This window comes from Rhyacophila brunnea, unplaced genomic scaffold, assembly GCF_057557595.1.
Source record: "Rhyacophila brunnea isolate RB1 unplaced genomic scaffold, BYU_Rbru_1.0 scaffold_23, whole genome shotgun sequence".
NCBI lineage: Eukaryota > Metazoa > Arthropoda > Insecta > Trichoptera > Rhyacophilidae > Rhyacophila > Rhyacophila brunnea.
This window is the reverse complement of record NW_028232893.1, coordinates 19,154,179-19,177,404: the sequence shown is the minus strand read 5'-3', so window position 1 is coordinate 19,177,404 and position 23,226 is coordinate 19,154,179. Positions and strand designations below refer to the sequence as shown.

At 37.1% G+C, this 23,226-nt stretch overlaps 1 protein-coding gene across 1 annotated transcript in view; it reads right to left on the bottom strand.

Moving 5' to 3' along the window:
- Positions 1–23,226, bottom strand: part of Pi4KIIIalpha (phosphatidylinositol 4-kinase III alpha) — a 70,943-nt gene that overhangs the window by 6,347 nt on the left and 41,370 nt on the right. Inside the window, exons 14-32 of the mRNA XM_085950379.1 lie at positions 21,968–22,241; positions 20,759–20,860; positions 18,565–18,766; positions 17,374–17,511; positions 17,182–17,286; positions 16,141–16,332; positions 14,162–14,405; positions 12,950–13,046; positions 12,363–12,466; positions 11,899–12,031; positions 7,640–7,717; positions 6,570–6,799; positions 5,645–5,775; positions 5,117–5,266; positions 4,134–4,318; positions 3,657–3,786; positions 2,656–2,835; positions 1,536–1,656; positions 288–478 (exon numbers count right to left, since the gene is read on the bottom strand). Coding sequence (XP_085806505.1) covers positions 288–478; positions 1,536–1,656; positions 2,656–2,835; positions 3,657–3,786; positions 4,134–4,318; positions 5,117–5,266; positions 5,645–5,775; positions 6,570–6,799; positions 7,640–7,717; positions 11,899–12,031; positions 12,363–12,466; positions 12,950–13,046; positions 14,162–14,405; positions 16,141–16,332; positions 17,182–17,286; positions 17,374–17,511; positions 18,565–18,766; positions 20,759–20,860; positions 21,968–22,241 — 2,987 coding nt within the window. The remainder of the gene's footprint in view (positions 1–287; positions 479–1,535; positions 1,657–2,655; positions 2,836–3,656; positions 3,787–4,133; positions 4,319–5,116; positions 5,267–5,644; positions 5,776–6,569; positions 6,800–7,639; positions 7,718–11,898; positions 12,032–12,362; positions 12,467–12,949; positions 13,047–14,161; positions 14,406–16,140; positions 16,333–17,181; positions 17,287–17,373; positions 17,512–18,564; positions 18,767–20,758; positions 20,861–21,967; positions 22,242–23,226) is intronic.

Here is a 23,226-nt window from a genome sequence, read left to right as displayed (position 1 = left end):
GTTTTTTAAATTCATTAAGCTGTGCTTATGTAACCAAACCATAATAGATAAAAAATATACTTCTATCTATAATGTATGATTTAATGACATAATTTTAAATAGATAGATGAATATTTTTTGGCTATTATCTATTATGGCTTGGTTTAGGTTTACGCAGGGATTAATTGAATTAATTAACACGTTCATATTCATTAATTTGTAGTCTCAGTTGAGAAAGTTCAGTGTACACTATTTATGTCGAATCTCAACAGCCTATCTCCACCCCTCACCACTGCTAGATGTTATACCTTAATAGTCTTGAGTGCCTCCAAACAAGCTTTTTTTCTCTCCGCACCCTTAGGGAAAGGCCTGATCTGACCACTTATGTTAGTTATCTTGCTGAAGAAATCGAATTCCCTCTCGTAGAAGGCTTTCGCAGGGCCCGACAGAGACCCGACGATGCTTTTGGTAAGGGACTCCAAGGTGTCGAACAAAACCGCTGCAAAAAGCATATTATACAATATAATATATTAGTTTAAGGTCATGGAAAGTTGCACATGGGACACTATCAGCACATTTTCGAAGGGCGCCCGGTATCTCACGTAACAGATGGTGACGGGAAAAGAAAGTAATATGTTATCGATGAAATCGATCTTTCATTTCTTTGTTATTGAAGCCGGAAGATTTCAATATCTTCAGCTTGATTATTCCATTATTTTTAATTAAAGTTCAAGGAAGCTACAATACTAAAATATCTTGGAGTGATCCGTGACATCGGTTAGTAATTAAAGTAATACCTACTTTGATTTAAAATACAAAAACCGATAGCCAATAGTAGCTCAATTTAGAAAACGCTTCAGAGAGTATGATAAGAGCCGTTAGTTAAAATTTGTCACAATTAAGTATGATACCTTTAGCATAGTAGTATATGTGTGTGGGAGCGAAAGTCGAGAGATGCAGGTTCGATTATTTTTTCAAAAAGATTTTTTCTATTGGTTTTAATATATTTTGTTTGTGTATAAGTGTTTTCAAAAAGTATGTATGATCAATATTCCATTATTGTTTCACATTGAAACAATACCTTATCGACTGCTTAATTCGCAAACCAGCCAACTCCATTTAGGCAAATTGTTCAGGAAGGAGAAAAAAAACATAATAATTTAACTATCAAGCGGAATTTTTTTAGAAATAAGCTGCACCATGAATTAATACACTATTTTAGTTTCTACGACTTTTCATTTTTTAGTTTTTAAGACATTAGAAATTTGGCACCTGCAGTTGGCTATTTTGTATTAAGAACGATAACACATTTATTTATAGGTTTAGGAATTTGAAATTTTGTGTGAGCATAGAAAACATGCTTTATAACAAAATGCCATCAAAATCTAATTTTTGGTCAAAAGTGTAGTTGGCTGGTTTGCAGATTATGCAGTTGTTATGTAGCAGTTAGCTAATTTGCTGTAATTAACAGTTAAAACTTCTTTTTGAACAAAACAAAATTTTTTTTGCTATCGCCATATTGATATGAAATCAATTTCGAAATACTAAAGACTTACGATCTTTGCATTGCATGTCTTCATCGGTGTACATGTTGGTTCGCATATTCCAGATGAGCTGATGTGCCACCAGTTGAGATTTCTGCGCTATCACCTTTATGAACTCCGTGACATAGCCCATCTGTAAAAATAAAACATTCAATCAATACTTGACATAGGTACTTTTCAAGTTTTTGTACCATATCTGTTATCAGACTTTAGCTATAATTTTGGCCATCCTTTACCTGTATGTCGCTGCTCAAAATACGAATGTAATGCTGAGCTCAAACCCGTCTCTTGACACTCTCATTTTACCGTGGCCTAGCTAATTGGAGATCTTCTCTAAAACATAATGTCGCCAAAGTCGAGTCCGGAAATTTGTACATATACAGTTCGCCATATCACAATTCACTGTGAAATATTGTATTGGAAATATATGGTCATATATCAAAGACTGTCGAACCTCTTTGGGTCGTATAGTACTGAGATAAACTTCATGTCTAAATAAAACACTGTTCTTGTTGGTTTACAGTAAGCCAGCGGCAAACGAATTTTGAAAATAGCCGATATACTGGATTATTTGTTAGGTTAGGTTAGGTTTTCAATCTTGAATTCATGAATGTTGCCAAAATCGCCTATGAAAATGCTCCACAAACAACGCGTAATTTTGTCGTCTCGGTGCTATAGTCATCTCTTTCCGATAAGAAAGCATGGTGAACTGTGCTATGGTGAAATATAATACGTACAATTTACATGTTTTATTACTTTAGACATTTAAAACATTGTCATTTCAGCTGATACGGAGCATACGTCTGTACATTTTCGGAGCATTGTTTCTGTGATATATCCACACATTCACTATGTATAATCAGGCCGAAAAGACATACCATCTTACCATTCTCATATACCATCGTACATAATTTAGAACGCCTCAGAAACATACCTATAAGAAAGAATAATTTTGAAAAATATTTGTGCCAAGCGGCACCCAAATATCCAACGAATTCCAGTCAATATGTTTTATCAATGAACTGATCATATCAAAATTAGCTAACATCTATGAGTTCAACGATCTAGACCTGATTAGATTAAATTTTTACCGCTGTGCATGTTTTATGGAAAATATAGAAAATTAACATACAGTGTCATGCCGAAGCGCTTGCACAAGCTGAGGAATGTAGAAGAGCACGGCATCAGCAGGGTAGGAGCCGAGGACCCTCACGGCGTACTGCGCGGAAGTCGGATGAGGAGGGTACTGGCGGGAGAAGAAGGCCAGCGCCTCGATCGGGGACACGCGAGCCCACGTCAGCATGTGTACCAACTAAACATACAATATAATACCAAATTAATAATCACTTCAATCACAATCAAATTGTAGGATTAATGTCCTAATCTATCATCGTCATGTCATGTTGTCAACACGAATTTGTACTGAATAAATTTTAATTTGACTTGATCATAATTAAGAGCACGAGACAGCCTATGGTGTGGGTGTCCTGATTTCCTTTAACAACTCTCTTCACTTTTCACATTTTCCTTATCCAAACTAGTGGGTCTCGAATTTTGTACCCTAGCGCACAGCGGAAAGTATCGATAGCTCAGTCTAGCGAATTTTTACTCTACCTCTTCTCTTACGCTGAGACTATAAAGTATCTTTCTTTCAAGAACATTCATTTATAAAATATGAAGACATAATATTACACTGCGAAAAATATTTTGACGAATGTATGCTGACAAAACTTTGGTTGCGCGATTCGGGGTGATGTCGGCTCAAGTATAGTCAAGTCATAGTCTGGCCAAACACTAAAAAAAATCAGACATGTACCGTCGATTCAGACTAGTCGGACACCGATCAAACTAGTCAGATCGGTCACAATGTAAGAGCTCCAATGCAGGAATTGAGTATTTGTTTTCTTACTGATGGTCAGGTCGGATCCTGCATCTAATAAAAGTGCAGCTAAAGGGAAAGTAACCCAATCCCTAAGCTTATGTCTTAAGACATAAGGTTATAGAATGTACAGTACATAATAATATGTTAAGTGTATTAAAATTATAGTGGAAAATCCAGAGAATAGAAAAATTGCAACATATTACTTGGCGTTACTTTATACTGCAAGTATATTATAACACATTAGAACTTACCTCAATGGAGTCATTGAGTAGTGCATCGGTTGTGACGAGGTACTGCAGAGCTTGCGGGATGTGTGACACGGCTAGAGGGTCAGTGCGCACTTTATACCGCAACTCTTGGACTAACGATTCATTCTTTATTCTGAAAACAGATGAATTGATTAGTTCAAACCACAATTTTAGAAATGTATCTCCTACAAACTTATTGGGCAGAAAAACTATTATGTGGGGATAATCTTCCAGTGGCGCCTAACACAGGCCTAATAATGGTGTGCAGTACAAAGGCCAGATAAGCCAAGGTAATAACAGGTATAGTTTAAGAAATATAGCACCAACTGCTCAAACAGAAAAACTACCAGAGCATGTGGGTATTCCCCAATGAAATCTAACATAGTTACAACTCTGTTTATTGTGATTTACAACGCCATGCAGTAGATAGGCTGAATAACTTAGTTATAATAAGTATAATTTAAAAAATATATCACCAACCGTTCGGGAAGGAAAACTGCCAGCGCGGGGCTGATCTCCCATGCGAGTCTGACGTAATCGCGATAAACCTTCGTGGTGGTATTGTCCTTAAGGCGCCACGTGGCGATGTTGTCTTCGCCGGGCACCGTCAGCTCTGGCCTGCTGCCCGGGTTGTGCCAGATTATCAAGAATTCTATCTCAACCGCCTGCAATTCATATGAAATTGAGATATTACGTGAAACCTTGAGTGATGATTGTGTAATTCGATACAAGCCTAGGATGAAGGTCTTTTCAAATATATACCATTGTTTTCGAATCTTCACTGCTCTTAACCAAAATCATAGTATCTCATCAATCCAGAGGGGTATCCTCAGTGTCCTAAGGTCACGCCCCGCATCTAACAATATAGTAGAATGCACACCCTTTGACAGACATTTTAACATTAACAAGTTCAGATTGCATCCATAACCATTTATTTTGTTTACGATTCCAGTGCATTATACTCAACATGCATTTTTCCATATCACATTGCAAAATTGAGTTTTTAAACATTTTGTTGTATCTGTTTTACAGGTTTTCGTAAATACATGTTTTTCACTTTACTACCCCACGTCTCCTCAACTATTATGCAGGGGCATACTGTGGTGTAACAAATGTGAGGTGACCAGTTAAGGTGTGCCAGGAGTGATCCTTCAAAAGTAAGCTCCCATGACTTAGGTTAGAGATAAAACATGACAATAATTTGAATAATATAAAATAAGACATTAATAATACTACTAGTATTTTGTGTTTGCATACATAATTGATACCTACTCAATACGATATTACTTTGTCAGAAACAAGTAGACGACATTCGAAACTATACTTACTTGACTTCTGTTTGCAATACGTAACTATATGAAAGCTGTTTATTATGTTTCTGAAAATCGGCTACATAAGAAATAAACCCACTTATTTAGATAAGTATTACTATGTATTTGACTCTAAGATATGAATTTACAAACCAGCAGTTCGAGAATAAGATTCCGCTTCTTGATATAATCCTTCACAAAAACGTCGGCAGTGTTTTTGGTGTTGAGCTTAACGGAGCGCGCCGATCGCTTTCCAACCACACTGCCGGCCGTACTTCCGGCTGGACCAGACGACAGAGGCACCTGGAACAACATTCAAATGAAACATCACAATAATCAAAACAATGTAGCTGGGATACTTGCAGCTCTATTCCAACATAACACTTAATTCCAAAATAAATAAAAATAGTTATAAAAATGCTATGACGCATTCCAGGAGTTAACTATCTCGAGGTATGAACTGTCAAAAGTAATCACTAAGGGCGGCACTGGCAGGAGCGCTAATTAGATAAGAGCGATGTAGAGGACTTGAGGTGAAGTAATTTGGAAAAATAGTACTCACACCACACCACTAGCACCACTGTCGTGCCTCAAATTATAGCTGTTGTATTACACACCCTGTCACATAAGCTGTCAAATGTCATTAATCACACGGGAGAGGGATGGTAAAAATCAACTTACAGTATTAATCCAGCCTCCAGCCTGCTGCCGGCTGAATTCACTACTGTTTACTGATGATCGATTTTCAGGGGTGTTCAAGCCGTATCCGCTCTGCGAGAGTGTCAGGTTGTTGGGTCCATACATGTCGAAATCTGGAAAATGTTTAGTAAAGTAAGTAAATTACCATGTTCGCTGCTAAGCAGAGCATATTGTGCGTTACAGAACAGAGGTTGTATTAACATTTTTTTCGAGGAATGATTATTAGCCATTCGCCCAAGTCATTGGATCACTGCGCTGGATCAAAGACACATTGAAAAAACAACATGCATTCTGACTGCAGTATATGTTTAAGAAATCATTATCTTTCATACCATAGTATACCCAAATACGTTGAATAGAACCTTCTCTACATGGACAGAGCCTAAACACATGAAAATGAACCGAACTGAAGTGAAAAGTGGTTACTAAGGGTAATAATTAAATGAACTGCAAGAAATCATTTTGAATTGCGGAATTATTGGTAGCAAACAAACAAACAAACCCCCATCTGTCTGAATTTTAGATACCAGTTCATAAATGAGTTGTTTGACTTGTACCGGAACCAAAGAATTCACTTTATAATGCAAATATAGCCCGTGAAAATATATAGAAAGGCAACCGACGAACTATAATTATTTATAATATTTAGTTGGAAAACCACAAAAATCGCATGTCATACAACGTCAACTGGCAAAGGTGGTGATTATAAACAATGCAGCCTTGTTTCATTGAGCCAACGTACAAAATATAATTTTTCTGTGGCTGTCTACTTAAACTCATTAAAAATGTTGCAGAAATGTCATCAAATGCAATACTAAAACTTCATAAGCTCTTTAGACTTGAGGTGGATATTTTAAAAATATTATTAGTACCAACTATGATGGGGCAAAAGGAAAATTGCACCAACCTCCGATGGCGCTGGCCTTTAGGTATTTCTTGTCAGAGTGCATTGCCTGCCAGAACTTGACCAGCACAATTATATCCTCGCGGAGGGCGGGGCCCTGCTTGGAAGGGCAGCGGGGCTCTCGGCAGAAGTAGTCCAGGCACGCACTGTAGATCCTCTCCCGGAGAACGTTCCTCGCCAGGGAGCGGGGAAGCATGTCACCTTGCAAGAGGGACAGCCCACAAGAGAGGAGCCTGGACGTCACACAATAATTATTACAAATAGTTCAGTTTATTAATTACGTGATAGACCGCTAGTTCTTTCAAAAAATCAATTTAGTTAATGCTTATGTATCTAATTATAGGTATATTACGGATATTTAATTCTAAGTTAAACACTAAAAAAGAAGACATCTAAACTATTTCTTTAAGATATGTTACTGGAGGCTGACAACTATAACTATTTAACTATAACTATTTAACTAACTAAGATGCGGCAGTTTGAAGAACTAATAGCTTACAATACACCGATAATACTCACATTGCACACCTCTAGCTATAGTTATCGGTCTCTAGGTGCCACGTGGACACCACAATTTCAACCACGGTATTAAATATTATGTCGGAATGAATATTATATTTTTTTTTAATATATAAAGTGACTAAACTGGCTCCAGAAAGACCAAAAATATTAATAATAATAATAAAAAAATAATTAATAATTAAAGGGTCAAGATTTTCAATCTTAAAATTAATTTAGGATCCGGAAACAAGGGTTATAGTTACAAAATATTTAATTGGTTTTCAAAACTTCAGGGTTCGGTTCCAGTTGCATTTCCAGCTCTGATTTTGAAACAATAAAGAGGGGCCTTTCATCCGTAATCTAGCAGTCATATTTATTATTAACACAAAATTTAGCATCTATCGCGCACACAATAATGGCATATTAATGAATAATAAGCACATACTTATTAAGTGTACGGACAGGCATTAACTTTCATGTAACAAATAAATACTACGGCTAGAATAGGGCTGCTAGTAAGCCGAGAGAGTCTGTTGAAGAAGCGATGGGTGGATAAGTAATGTGATACTCACTTGAACCTGACTCCAACTGCGTCCACGTGTCGGTTCTGATGATTATCCCTGATGGCTCCTACACTCATTGGCAAAGACCTGTAAAAGATGACAATCTTAGTACATGTAAAAGTGTTCAATCTGAGTAATCTAAGTCAAATATGTTTCGTAGTCAACAATTATTAATAAAAGAAGTTTTACGATTTATCTTGGCACATTTAATAATCGACTAATCGAGAGAATCTGAAATTGTGTTGAAACGGATTGAGTTCTTGACAGATGCAGATGATAATAGTGTGAACTTTGTTACGAATCCGCAATACAAAATGATTTTCAAGTAATTTATAAATTAGTCCAGTATGTAATACTTTTTTAGATTCACACACTTACATATTATATAATACTAGCTGACCCGGCAAACGTTGTTCTGCCATATAAATTATTTATAGTGAATATTTTGGTTGTTAAATAAAAAATAACGAATGTATCGTAAGTGTGTGGGGATGGGATCTATGACAGAAAGAGGAATAGAGCGCTGTAGACGATGACCGCCGATAAAAACAAAAAAACATCAACCATTCATTTTCTTAATTCAAAATGAGTAATGATGTTCATAATGAATGAATTACCTGTGACATGATCTCGTTGTTTAATGTTTATGCAATATCCGTCTTGTCCCTTCCAGAAAATTAGCGGATATTAGAGAGCATCCTATGAACGGTGTGTGTCAGCGATGAACTCCAGATTATTGTTTCTTCTTCGAATCACGATTTCTCCCGTCGATGTGCGGTCGCCAACCATGATTCCAGCAATGTCGTCAACAACAGTCGCATTGAATCGACGTACGTGCTCTCCAGCTGGTGTTTTATCAGGATTGATGACAATAGCGTGATTGTCACTTTGCAATTGGTGCATGTGTGCTTTGAAGAATTTCAATAATTCATTGTGCTCATTCAACAGGGCATCCAGTTCGCCGACGATGCGCCTGGCATTAGGCGAATTGAGGCTATTGTAGCCGCAACGTGCATCCACATGATTGATGTCCTCACTCGCGCCCATGAAGTAGATTTGTAAAAATGTATGTGGTTCGTTTGGCATTGGCAGCAATGAGCCTACTTTGTGGTATACTTGGCCTTTGATTTTGAACGTAGAATGGAATTGTTGACTATTTGCCGCAGTATTGTGAACTATTTCTGTTGCTCCGGACGAAGTCATTTGGAAGCATGAATTGAATGTGCGAATGGACTTCAGGAACAGGTTTGAATCTGGAACCGTGCCGATGAGCAAGCCGTTCAATGGTTCTGGTGGTATCTCAATTTCTGGTAGTTGCACTTTTCCTGATGCGCAACACATCTCGGCTGACTCATGTTTGAATTTGAGCGCATGACAATGTGGACATTTTTTGTCCATAGCACCAATCAGCACTTTCGGATGAGCGGAATATTAAATATCTGGTTCGTACTCGAATGCGAGACGAAGGAACGAAGCGGATGTAAATGTTCGATGTACTTGTTGGCGTTGTCGGTCATTTGCTCTGCGTGTGTTAACTACGAACCGGCGCGCTTGGCTACGTTCCAATTGTCGTTGTTGATTTCGTTCAGCTTGTGCCTCTTGTGATTGAGATGCACGCAATTGCGACATGCTCACGCGCACATTTTTGTTATCTTGTTGGATTTGTTCGTCTGTTCTGCTCTACTATTTTGCATGTTTGTTGCTTTATTCGTTCGACGGCTCAAATAGGCCCCTTTGCGTCTTGCTGGCATTGTTCACTGTAATACACGCACATAAATAGATAAATTAAAATAAATCGTACAAAATTTTACACGCACTGCGTTGTTATATGCCGAATGAAATGTCAAAATAACGCGACGTTTCTCTTGAATTCTTCTCGGACATAGCGCCATCTCTCATTCAACAACATAAATAATTTCGTTCTGTTTGAAATACGAACGACGGTTAAATTTGTTCATACAAAAATACTAAAATCGCGATTAAAAAATGGGAGGGTGGGGAAAATTTAGGGTTATAAGTATTTTTTTTATGCCAAATAATAAAAAAAATACAAATAAAAAATTGTCAAAAAAATAAAAGAAAATTTTTCTGGATAGAGATACCCTAATCACCTAGCGGTATGAAATATACTTGTTGACCTATTCTCATACCTAACAAATATACATAAAAAAATTCATAAAAATCGGTCGAGCCATTTCGGAGGAGTTCGACCACAAACATCGTGACACGAGATTTTTATATATATAGAGATATACGAGGGTGGGTCAATAATTCCTTAGAAAAAAGCATTAAAACAGTTTTTATTTTTGTATTTTTTTTTTATTTCTCAACATAATCTCCTTGGAGCTCAATACACTTGGTTAGACGTTTCTCAATTTTTTTTAAGCCGTCAGAAAAATAAGTTTTCGGAAGGTCCTCAAAATAAGCATTTGTCCGATCGATGACTTCTTCATTTGAAAAAAAACGTTGTCCACTTAGCCATTTTTTTAAGTTTGGGAAAAGGAAAAAGTCACTGGGGGCTAAATCTGGCGAATACGGTGGGTGGTCGACCAATTCGAACTTCAATTCTTCAATTTTAGCCATTGATCGTAAACATGTGTGAACACGGGCATTGTCCTGATGAAAGAGGATTTTTTTCCTGTTTAAATGAGGCCATTTTTCTTCAATTTCGTTTTTTAGCTGGTCCAATAAAGATGCATAATAATCCCCTGTTATTGTTTTTCCTTTTTCCAAATAGTCAACGAAAATAATTTCACGTGCATCCCAAAATACAGTAGCCATAACCTTACCAGCTGATTTTACGGTTTTCGCCTTCTTTGGACATGGTTTGTCTTCGCAATCCACTGCTTTGACTGTTCTTTCGTCTCGGGAGTATAGTGGTGTATCCATGTTTCATCTACAGTCACAAAGCGACGAAAAAATTCATCCGGATTGCGTTGCATGAGCGACAACAGGGCTTTAGAGGCCACCACCCTATTGCGTTTATTGTCGACTGTGAGCAAACGCGGCACCCATCTTGCAGAAATATTTTTCATGCCCAATTTGTCATGTAAAATAGAAATGACGCTACCTTTTGAGATCCCTGTAACCTCAATTATCTCACTCAACTTTAATCTTCGGTCACTTAACACCATATCGTGGATTTTATTGATCATTTCTGGTGTAGTCACCTCTACAGGACGTCCTGAGCGTGGTTCATCCTTTGTTGATGTACGACCACGTTTAAATTCATTTAACCAGTTATAAATAGTTGCAAGTGAAGGAGCAGATATGCCGTAAACTAAATCCAACTCATTTTTTATTTCCTTTGCTGTTAACCCTTTTATATTAAAATGTTTAATAACAGCTCTAAACTCAATTTTCTCCATTTTCCATTTTTCCATTTTCCACAAGCAAATTTTTTTTTTAAATGTACGAAAAACACACAACAACTTGACCAATCTGATTGAAACTTCGCAGCATACTGAATCGGTAGTGCCGCTGCATGAAAACAAACCACTTACAGTACTAGTCGCGCCACTTGTCGGCTTTTCTAAGGACTTATTGACCCACCCTCGTACTATCACCGGCCTTCGCACGCTCTTAGGCGGAGATGGTAGGCCGTGATAATGTCAAGGTCAAAGCGGGGGTGGGAGACAGAAACGCACGGTGTATTGTGTCGAGGCTGGTATATTTTATATTGTCGCAGATACAGGGTATTGTCGTTGGCGGTCGGTTGGTAATTGGCGCTTTGGCGGGCTGCAAACGTGGTGTCGCGGCTGGGCTGCTGATGTTTGGCATCCGAGGCGAGTGTCAGTCTTGCGGCGTGGCGATGCAGTCTTTTTGGCGGGAAATGCTGGCTGGGCTGCAGACGCTTGTGGCTCCGCGTCCGAGGCGAGAGAGAAGAGATCCTGGCTGGTCGACGTCTGATACGAGAGAGAGCTTTTCGCGCGCGTCCCACTGTCAGATTGCCGGCATTAACGCGCTCTCTGTTTTACCGACGAATTGACTAGTGGCGGTGCGAGCGACCGTTTTTGACAGGCCGCGTCTGTGTTTTGGCGGGAGCGCTGACGAATTTGAATTTACGATTCTTTGAAACGGGCTTCGCACGACCGAGGGTTGTGATAACCGCGAAGAGTGGACGTAGGCTGTGGTATTTTGGGAAATATGATGGTTCGGTCCGCCCTTTGAGGTGGTCTCCTGTGGGAGACCTTCATCTGGTATCAATACGCCACCACCTAAATACATAGATACCAATTATATTAAAAAGATGAAGTGACAAAATATACCTGTGAATGAGCGTTGCCAGCATGTCCACCTTTTCCTGACTGCAGTACTTGGCAGTCTCAGCCAGCTCACACAGGAAACCCACCCAAACACCGTGTGGTGCCACAAACGGAGGCGTAGGTTCCAATTTGCAATCTGTTCAAATAAATCAAATCAATGCTTAAAAGAATGATCAGATCAAGTGAGATTTTTCCAACACAAGTTGAGTTTCAGAGTTTTCTCTATTCTTAGCATCACAAACATTTGCCCTCTACCCCATTTACCTTTGAAAATGCTCAATAACCTTTCGAAGCTTTCTGAGCCCGTGTATTCAGTTTAACTACCCCGCTTTCCCACTGATATATCAAATATTTTTACAAAAAAAGTTCAACCACGTACACCTTCAAATCATTGGCGTATCCACAAGGTACACCAACAACAGTTTGGAAAGCACTGGATATATGTTAATGAAAGAACTCGGACAAACCTTCATAAGCAGCTAGAGGGCTAGTCTCCTCTTGTTGCACAGAAAATAATCCCATCTTTTTATCAACGGTGTACTGCCACGCTGCAAACATCTCGTGCAAGAACCTAAAACCAAAATATAAGTGAAAAGGGATATCTTGAATGAAAGGATAAATGATATATCAAAGCCAGAGGGACGACAATGCGTCAGGAGAAAATAACTCTGGTGGCTGGACGGAGTAGAAAAAGACCTCCGGATTATCATTGTGTCTAACTGACAAAGGACCAGACTGTGCACCATTAACCCTTATTCGCCCAAACATGAGAAAAGGTATTGATTTAAATGTTTTGCAACCCAGGTTTTCAATGTATAATGTCGTGGGTCCCAGGTTCGAATCTTGGGTCTGGCAAATATCTAATAGGTTGAGCATGTGGCTAACATCCATTTTTCGTTTTTACAAAACGTCTTTACAAAAAAAAAATCCATGTCCGATTAACCAACAAAACACACTCATGTACGCTGACAAATTTCGTAGATACTGAGCGCAAAAACAAATAATCATTTTACATAAAACTTGTCAGCGATCAATGTTTTATGTTTATTTTTACCTCAGTTCCAAATCAGGCCTCGCGGTGATCAGCCACTGCCAGCATTCCAGCGTTGAGTTCATGCCATCTTCCGTGAACAGCTCAACTTGGGACCATGCTGAAATATTACAAAGAAACTTTACAACGCAAACTTTTTGAAACCTGATAAATTTTCCATCATAAAAATCGAGTTACAATGGCCCACTAATATGGAACGCCTTCAAAGGAATAGTACACAACATATAAGCAACGAGATGCAATTAGGCAAGCGATTCACCTGAATAAAATAAAATACCTCTGTGACTGGAGCAAAGCAAAAGTTGAGTGTCAAAATACCTTGTTCTAAGATTGTTTGAAAATTTTGTACAAATTCTCATTCCAATGTTAAAGCCATTTTTGAAGTAAGTGTTTATTTTCTATTTAGTTCAAATGAACTTAGCAATACACAATGTAATTTTACAATTAAACAAATAATCGACCCAGACATTCCCGTTTATAATTGAATTAATAATTATCCCAGAAGGGGTTAATCGATTTTATGACTCGTTGAAGAAGTTTTTGAAGAAGTTTCTACATCGAATGGCATTATTAACTCAAAACCTTGAAATTTTGATTTGTTTCCCTATAGAAAATGGGTATTAGTATATTATTAGTATATTTTTACTGGCGGACTATAAATGCTCCGCATACTATAAAAGGTTAGCATCAAAAAACGTCTCTCGGTCAACTGCAAGAAGAAAGAAGAGATTCAAGCAGCTTGGAGAGAAGGGTGATCTCTGATGGTGTTGGAGGGAGAAGATAGAGAGGGCCTGCACTGTCTAGATGGAGCTACATCATCAAGAAAGCGACTGAAGTAACAAGATCACTATAGATAGAAGGAGATTGTAGGCAACATCTGCAATTTTAGTGATCACCATCCTCAGAATATAAAGAGATATTTTTAAAATGAAGCTAGCTTTCATCAAGAAGGCAGCAGCTGGTGACGTCTTCTTCACGTATTTCCAATTGAGGTGGGTAATAGTTGTAGGTTAACGTTCAATCTGGTTGGACAAAACACTACATCAATACAGACACCCTGAAACTAGGCACTGAAATTTGATTGGAAATTGTGTTTACAACAGCCAATGTTGAAATGACCAGTGTTATATTATAGTGTATTAAATGTTAAAACAATTAAGTGATTTTGTGCACATCACATGAATCACCAATATAAAAACATTTTGATGGACTCACCAACGGCATGCAAGAGCTGCCTGTGCAAACCAGGCGTGGTGATAAGGAGGGCAGTAGCACGCCACAAAGCCTTCCTGTGGGCAGCGTCACCCCCTTTCACGGATCCTGGCTTAAGCCCTGGTAGGACCAGCGGTTTGCCGTCTGCCGTCCGGGTCTTGCCACCCGCCAACCACACACTCGCGGCCACACGATCTGCTACTTGATTGCGGACTGTTTCGTCGGGGTCGTCTAGCATTCCAGCAACCTGAGATAAATTAACGCGTTCTTAATGGAAATAGCTTATTAATCGAACATCGGATATCAGTACCTTAATATCTGTATAAATAATAGTTATTCACGACTGCCAGGAAAACCATTAAATCAAATAGTATGGATTATAACTAGAGGGAGTTCTATATGAATTTTTAGAGGGAGTTATATATGAAAAACATTTCATGGCGAATACACAATTTTTTTTATCTTGGTTGAATACAGTTACATTAGCCGTGGTTTTCAAGGTTTATGTTGGAAATATCTACACCAGGGGTGGGCAAACTGCGGCCCGCCGGGTATTTTTTTGCGGCCCGCCATCATTTATTGTACTTCTGATTACAAATAACTTTTTTATATTTTTTTAAAAGATATTAAAAATAGATTACAATTTGAAGAATTTGTTGTTTCGTTAATGTATTATCTTAGTACGTCTTCCTTGCGTCTCGTCTCACACTATGTAACCACTAATTTCTACGTTGAACATCGCGACACATTTGAATACTTGTAACTCCGCGTTGCAAGGAAAATAAATATATGCCCATGATATGGTAAAAAGTTTGAATGGATTTCAATTAAAACTCAAGTTATTCCTTCAACAAATATCGAATAATAACGTGGACCACTTTCCAACTTTGAAGTTGCTGAATATACCAGAATATAAATTTGAAGAATATGGTAAAATTATTAAAGCTCTGAATGACGATTTTTCACAAAGATTTGGTGACTTCCGAAAAATTGAGACAAGTTTAGCAATAGTACGCGATCCATTTTCAATAGATATTGATAGTGTACCGACAGAGCTACAACTTGAGATTACTGATTTGCAGTGTGACACTGATTTAAGAGAATTGCATCATCGTGAAGAAATCTCCAAATTTTACATGCCCTTAATTCAGACAAATTCGACCAACTTAAAGATTATGCAAGAAAAATGTTCGTTATTTTTAGATCAGCCCATATATGCGAACAAACATTTTCGATCATGAACCTCAATAAAAATTCTTTACGATAAAATATCTCCGATGCCCATTTACAAGCAGTTTTGAGAATATCAACTACAAAATTAACACCTGAATTTAAAAAAATGTTAAGAAATGTACAACAGTTTCATTCTTCTCATTAATTTTTTTGTAATGTTTATTTTTTGTGATAATAGTGTATATCTAAAAATGGTATTTTACTTGCGGCCCGCCGCTCATTTAGAATTCTTGAATTTGGCCCTCCATTCAAAAAGTTTGCCCTCCCCTGATCTACACATTTAATAATCTATGGAACAGTCTGATTAGGTGAATCTAAAATTTTGTTAAAATGCTTGCAATTTTGACCATTTTTTTTTACACTACATGAGACCCAATGTAATAGTGTAATAATATTAGTGAAACAATCATAGAAACACTCAGACTACATGAATGTATTGTGAACTCACCGGGAAATGAACACATAGCCCTTAAATGGGGAGTCCGTGCCTTACTCATTGGACTACAATAATTGCTGGTGCGATACAAAATAACTTTGATGTTGGATGCAGACGACACGGCTGCCGTGTCCCCGTTAAATGGCCATTACATGCAATTAGCATGTTATTTAAACGTGGTAATTAAAAATTAATTAAAAGGTACGCAGTGATTGTATTAATCATTAATTATATTACGACGGTATAAAAACCCATTTTTGTGCACCACAATATGGTGGATGAGAGAAAAATAAGAAATAATATTTTCATTAACCTCTCCGGCATATCGACTCCTGACACTGAGAACGCTGACGAAACGCGAGCTGTCACTTTTAACACAGCGCGGCCTCTTCTCCAGCGCCGTGTTGGACAGGGGAGCGCTTATCTGGTTCAGCCCGTCTGCTTGCAGTAGGGAATCCGTGGCCAGGGCCAGGCCCGAGTGATGCCACAGCGTTGAGTTGGGGACCTACAATTGAATATTTGAAAACAAATTTCAACCAATCGTACGGCATACTGGGACCTTAGCATTTGAGCACAGCACATAAAAATGACAATCTAGTTACCGGTTGCGAAAGTCTATGGTCAGATTTATCAAAAGTAAAATCCACAGTGTTGAAAAGGGGTCTTAATTTGCTCCACAGCAGAGATCCAAAATTGTAAGCTACTAGACATTTCCAAGTTTTCTTAATTAATATTGTTAAAATCTCGACAAGACAATGCAATTTTGGAGAACCACAAAATACTAATCTTGTTAAATGTTATCCATTTCCAGAGAATATGCCAATTGAAAGCATTTAAGCAAGCAAGTCTAAATAGATGTCTTATTAGGTACATAATCAACAAATTGGTGAATTTGAAATTGTAGTGGAATGTCATAGTAGAAGTGTGAAGTAGTCTTTTCAAATCGCGAAGTCACTTGTAGCAAACTTAATTAGTAAACCAAAGGTTTTGATTCAATTTCATACATTTAGGCTGTTTATAAAAGGATTTTTTTCATCATCTTCATGCCAACCACTCGTGCCGCAATTCCAACATCCTACCGAAGACTAGATCTCATGTTGACATCAGACCTCTGAATGCAAAAGCAGGCCAGATTGGCGATTATTACCGATGTCTTCACATATAATTTTATATTATCATGACTGCAATGATCACTTTAAAAATTAAATTAATAATCTGGTCTGCTTCGTCTGCCACACTTTCAAGTATCATTAAATATTTTTGGTTGTTTTATTCAATGCCTTCGTAAATTGGGAAAATGTTGAACTAAAGGCACCACGAAACGAAAAAGTTTGACAATCACAAGTTTATGTACCTGATTTAAATATTCCTGAAGATGTGACCTGGTGGACTGCGGGGCCCACTTCATGGCCTCTTGCACGATTCCTTGGCAGCGGTCTGCAAAATCTTTCACGATGCTCTGAAACAATACAATAAAATTGCTTAAACAATTTTTTTCATACATAGAATAAATTACCGAGATCTCAAGATGACTTAGAAAACTTACCTCTCTGGCTTCCAATGTGTCCTGCAATTGCAGTGTGAGATCGGTGGATGGAACTCGAAGTACGGGAGTCTCCTGATTGGCATCCAGCTGCAGGCTGAATGACAGGACTTGTAAGATGTCCAGCATCGCCCACAGGACCTACAAGAGAATGTACATTATACATATGTAATTAGAATAAGTGGCTCAATTTACCGAGAGTACACCGCAGAGAAACGTCAGATTTTTTTAGTCAATACTTGAAAGCATCTAAGCGACACTTTTTGAGCATAGACAATCATGGAAAAATTGCTATTATATGGCTAAATCGCTATTATAAGCGTAGACAATAAGTACAAATATAAAAATCTTTTACAATGAATAAAATTCAAACATTTTCAATTACCTAATAAAATTCGCCGTTTTCAAAAATCAGTATAGCATATTAGAGTTCGCCAATGCATTTCATAAAATTTAAATAATTATAAAGTAACCTTTGACACAAAGACACCCGTGCTTAAACCTTCGTATAAAAACGCTCTAAATAGGTAGGTAGGTATGCGAAAATAAGGAACATGTTTCAAAATAACGTTATGGATAACAATATTTTTTATATAAAATTTAGCCGTGTTAACTAAACAATATTGTTATTATTTCAGATAATTCCGACTCAAATTTAATCAATAAAATAAGAAATACGAGTGAAAATGGCTTGAATGGCTTTTATTTACTCTTTGATTAGTGATTGTTTTTATAAGATAATAATATTGATCCATAGTCAGTATTCCGTATTTGTATTCATTTAATTAAATGTATAATAAATAAAACAGGCTCCAGTTGATGAGCCCCACCTGACTTTAGCTTTTGGGGATGCTTTTGATTATTTACTCAGTACCTACTTACTATTTACTTCTCGCAGGTGATGGATGAAAATAATATCGTGTGTGTGTGTGTTATTTTAAAAATATAGAATCTTTAAAAAAAGTACAGTTGTGTAAAATTTTCCATATAATTGCACACTACATACAAGGTAATTGATCGATTACATCTAGGAACGCTCAACATATACAGAATCTATGGACTAAGTGAACTGGAACAGAATGGAAGTGGAGAAGATCGGACAGGAGCCAAGCCAGTAGAGGAGGCCAAATCCCACCCGGGGTATAGGTACAATGCCAAAAATAAGATTATTGTTTTTAAATAAATTCTACTCACCCTACAGTTCCAGAGCAAATGCGGGAATCTGTCAACAAGTCCGGCAAGATATTTATCGGCCACCCTCCTGATCTGCTTGTGGATGTGATTGAAGTTGACCAGAAGCAACTGCGCGTGGCTCTCCAGTTCACGTTCCCTCGCCTCGTCACGCGCCTTGTTCGACATGCACTCCAAGAACATGTGGAACACGCGATCGCCTACCCTGGAAATTTTACCAACCAAGACTTCAAATTAAAAATATTATCACACAGCATCTCCAAGAATCTCTGTTCTTCACAGTATTCTTGCATCTTGTCAGGTCATGCCATCGTCTCATAGCTCTGCCATATACACCATGTGGATGATATTTAGCAGTCTACCAGGATGCTGGAATTTGGTAGGCTTGAAAAAAGACAAACTAGGTTGAGACTTTCTAGAGACATCTGTAGCACGTAGCTGAGCCATGTCCAATGTCAGAACTTCGCTTTGAAGTGACAAGATGCTACATAGTTCCTCACAGCTAAAAATTATACCAACGCACACTAACCTACTAACCAACACTATCTGCAATCTGTATTCTTAGTTCAATGAAAACAAATACGTATGACTGACAAATTAGTATACACCATTTATGTCGGATCTTAACCCTTTCGCTGCGAGCCATTTTCGCGGGAATTTATTTTCAGTCAACTGATCTGTTAAAACGGTCACTACAGCTAAAACAGATCGATTCCAAAATTAAAAAATAGATTACTAGATGAACTATATATCAGTTATTCCAAATGCACCAAGAAATAAACTATATTCGTTACATTCTCACTAAAATAAATCGAAGAAAGTGAAGACGCTAAAAATTATCCAAGCTTTGACCGCGCGTTCAAAATGGCGGCCGTCCAGTCTTCACATACATGGTTTCTACACATACTACCGAGCAATTCGACGCGTTTGTATTTGTTATACACAGGGCTGTGTTGAATACATGCTGCCGTGTAGTTGGTTACGGTCTATGACAGATATATTACTAAATCACAATCAGTGGGTTATCGCTTATCGCATTTAGTAAGTCGTAAACTCAAATTTTATTACCGTTTCAAATTCTGAACCTATATTTATTTTCGTCACCATAAAATAATGTTGTCATCCACTTATTCATTAGGATGTTTTGGAGAATAAAACACTAAAAATAATTACCGCACTGCTAAAATACTATTATAATATAATTTATGAGGCGCCATCGGCTTTTTAATTGTACAAAGGGCCTGTCGAATAATCGCCAGGCATTTGAACAGAGCTAACACAGTTTCGTGGCACATAAAAAATATAAATTATTACCCATTATAATAATGTAAATATCAAACATGGAACAATGAACAAAGCCAAACAACTGGAGAGCTGTGCATCGATAAAATATTTTCCAGCATTTTTTCTTTGATAATATTATGTGGTAGTGACATTTTGGCGGGTGAAATAATTATTTCACATATATTTATAATGACAAAAAATACTAAAAACAAATCTTCAATATGTTTCTTTCGAGATCACAAATCACTAAGAAAAAATACATAACACTAACGTAATCATAATAATTAATTAAAAGGTAAATAAAAATATTATCGATGCACACTTTTCGATGCATGACCAATGTTTTGTTTTGATAACCCTGGTGACGCATCTAGTACACCCGTCTTCGCAATGGCGCGCGATTCAAACAACTGAATAACGAGTGTTCTTTTCAAAAATATATTTCCTTGTGTTTTACTTGACATTTTTATGATATGTTGCCTGATATGTCTACCTAAAGGTTTGAACTAATTTTTAAAGCATATTATCCACAAGTGTCTCTTCTAGTTTGGTCAAAAATACGAGATAAAGTCCATGGCATGTTTACATGCCATACGCAGTCTAAGGGTTAACAGCCTACCACCTCCACTCTTCACCACTACAGTCAACACACATTTTCTAGTAAATAAAAATATAGTTATCATTCAATTCTTATAAAAATCATTCTCTTTATCGACCAAACGCTACAAACAGAAACGTTTATTTGTTTATAATATCTACATATGTTTGTCCAGACGAGGCTTTAGTTTGACATCTTTCTGACATATTGGTTCCTTTATAGGTTAGTGTTTTGAAAACTTATTTTGTTTAAATTTTTCTCAATTAAAAGTAAAGCAAAAAACAATTATTGTATCCAATTAAATAAAGCACCTACCTGGCAACACACTGCCACATTCCCAATTTATCCTTCTGCAGAGCGGAATCACTCAGGTATTCCAAGATCGGCTGAAGACTCGGCTCGGGGGAATTGGATACTCTGAAAAACCCAAAGATGTTAAAGATCACACTTAGAGTCAATTCATACCTCAATTTGTAGCGATTTTGCGTTACGTATGGTACTGGATATAAAATAACATATTATGTTAAGTGACAGAGAGATCAAAAAATTCATCACATAAAAGATAGTTCAATGCGTATCTTTTGAAAACACTTTCTTGTTTATGTCAGTGGAATGGAAATTTACTTATGTTTGGCATCTCCTGTAAAGTAGAGAAATATAAAATACATTTCTTTAATCCCACTTTTATGCTTTTATATATGGAAGATGCAGATTCGATGTAGCCTACTTCAAAAGTATGCTCTTTAATTGCCAGCAGGACTATTCTTAACGGTTATCACTTTAACACGTTTCTGTTATTTTTAATGGTCCAAATTAACACGGAAGGCATTCCATACACAAGGCGGTTATCGATGGATATCGGCGGATATCTACAATAATTGGTAAATTCATAATACGTCAAAAATTTAGGTAGGTAGACATGTCGGTAAAATTCGAGTACGTTCAAGAATTTTGTGTTGAAACGTCAAACATATCAACATAATCTATAATTTTATTAGTCATGTCATTGCGATTGCAGCACGAATATAAATTGCAAAAAAACAAATATTATGTTACTACTAGCTGCTACTAACCACTCGATATTTAACAGCTGGCGGGGAACTATAAATTAAGATGGCGGACGTGACATAATCATATTTGAAAACAGTCAGATCTTGCATCTCAATTCTCAATATGTAAAATTGACATACTCTGTCTCATTCTCAAAATTAACATGGCCAAGAGAGAGGCTGTTGAAAGATACCACTTTTTGACAGTTAACGGTTAACTCATTTACATAATTGACCGCCAGAATACGTAAAGTGATAAATGTGATATATTTATCCCAATTAGCTCTTTTTGGATGTTAAGTAATATGTTAGAATAAGCCTGCTGAGCCATAAGATAAATGAGACATAAACACATTCGCTCTCCAATGTGCAAATTAGTAAAATTCTATCAAGCTGGATCTAGTTATAGTCAAACTCTTTGGTTAGGATGCCAAAAAAAAAGACACCAAAGATGCCAGGAAGTTTGAAAGCTCACCTCAAAGTCTCCAGCCAATAAACGCTGAGCAGATAAGTACACTGTGCGAAGCTGAGTTTGTTAACGTAGGCGGTCACGTCAGGCGGGTGCTCCAGCAAGTTGAGAATCTGTGTTTTGAGTTCCTGGAGCTCATTCTGCGACACCGAGTCGTTTCGCACAGCTGATGTAAATTCCAAACCGCGCAGCTCCGAACGGGATTGCGTCTGCGACACCAGATTCGGAGATTTCACTGCTATCTCTTTGACGCCGGCGTACCATTCTGCAGGCCAGAGCCCTGTCGAATTTATTGATAATAATAAGCATAATTGAATGGGAAATCGTCAAGAAACATCAGATATATCATCAAAAATTCCATTTTGAATAGTATAGTGAAGTCCTAATAACCAATCCTGTATTATTAGGTGAACACTACGAACATAATATATCGTACAAGGGTGTTAATTGGTTAAGTTTTATATTCTAAAACCAAAATTAATTCAACGGTGACAACTCTATATTACTGTAGTTGATGCCAAACATTTCGGATTAATTAAAAATATATTTTATATGAGGAATTGACAGTGCCATTTACCGGGAAGCTAAAGAAGCAGTAACCATTTCCAAAGAAAAAAATCTTTTCGCCACTCGTCAAAGAAATTAAATAGTTAATATAGGTTGACCAAATATTTTCTGAAATACATGAAGACAGTGATATTTATAAAAAATAAGTCGGTGCTGTGATTGCAACTGCTGTTTACACACTTTTACAGAAGAGCAAAAACAAAGTTTTGAAATCAGTCTAGACAAGCATTAGTTTATAAGATATTTTGAATTAATTTATATCAAAATAAGGGGAATTAGCATCCCAACACAAACCTCAAATAAATTCTTTTAAGATCGAATTTTTATTTCTCTTGCATTTTAAGCAGAAATATCTACCTTTTTTTCACATTTGGTCAGATGCAAATATATTTTAACGTTACTTTGTGACCAATAAAGTTGCAGCTCTAATATTTTGCCACATCAAAGAATGCACAATATGGAACATATTATGGAAGAAAACTTAAAATGTGAAAAAAACAGCAGTTGTAACCGTCTGCCATCACAGTAGGTACCGAAGTGCACTATATCTAATAATAAAAAAAATGTGGGACAAAGTTTGACTGACGGGTCAAAGTTACCCAAAGTGATTAAAATAATATTCAAATTCATTAGTCTTGGCTAGAGATTGCAAAGGTTTTGTAACTCAATATCAAGATCGCCAAGACAAAAGGGCATAA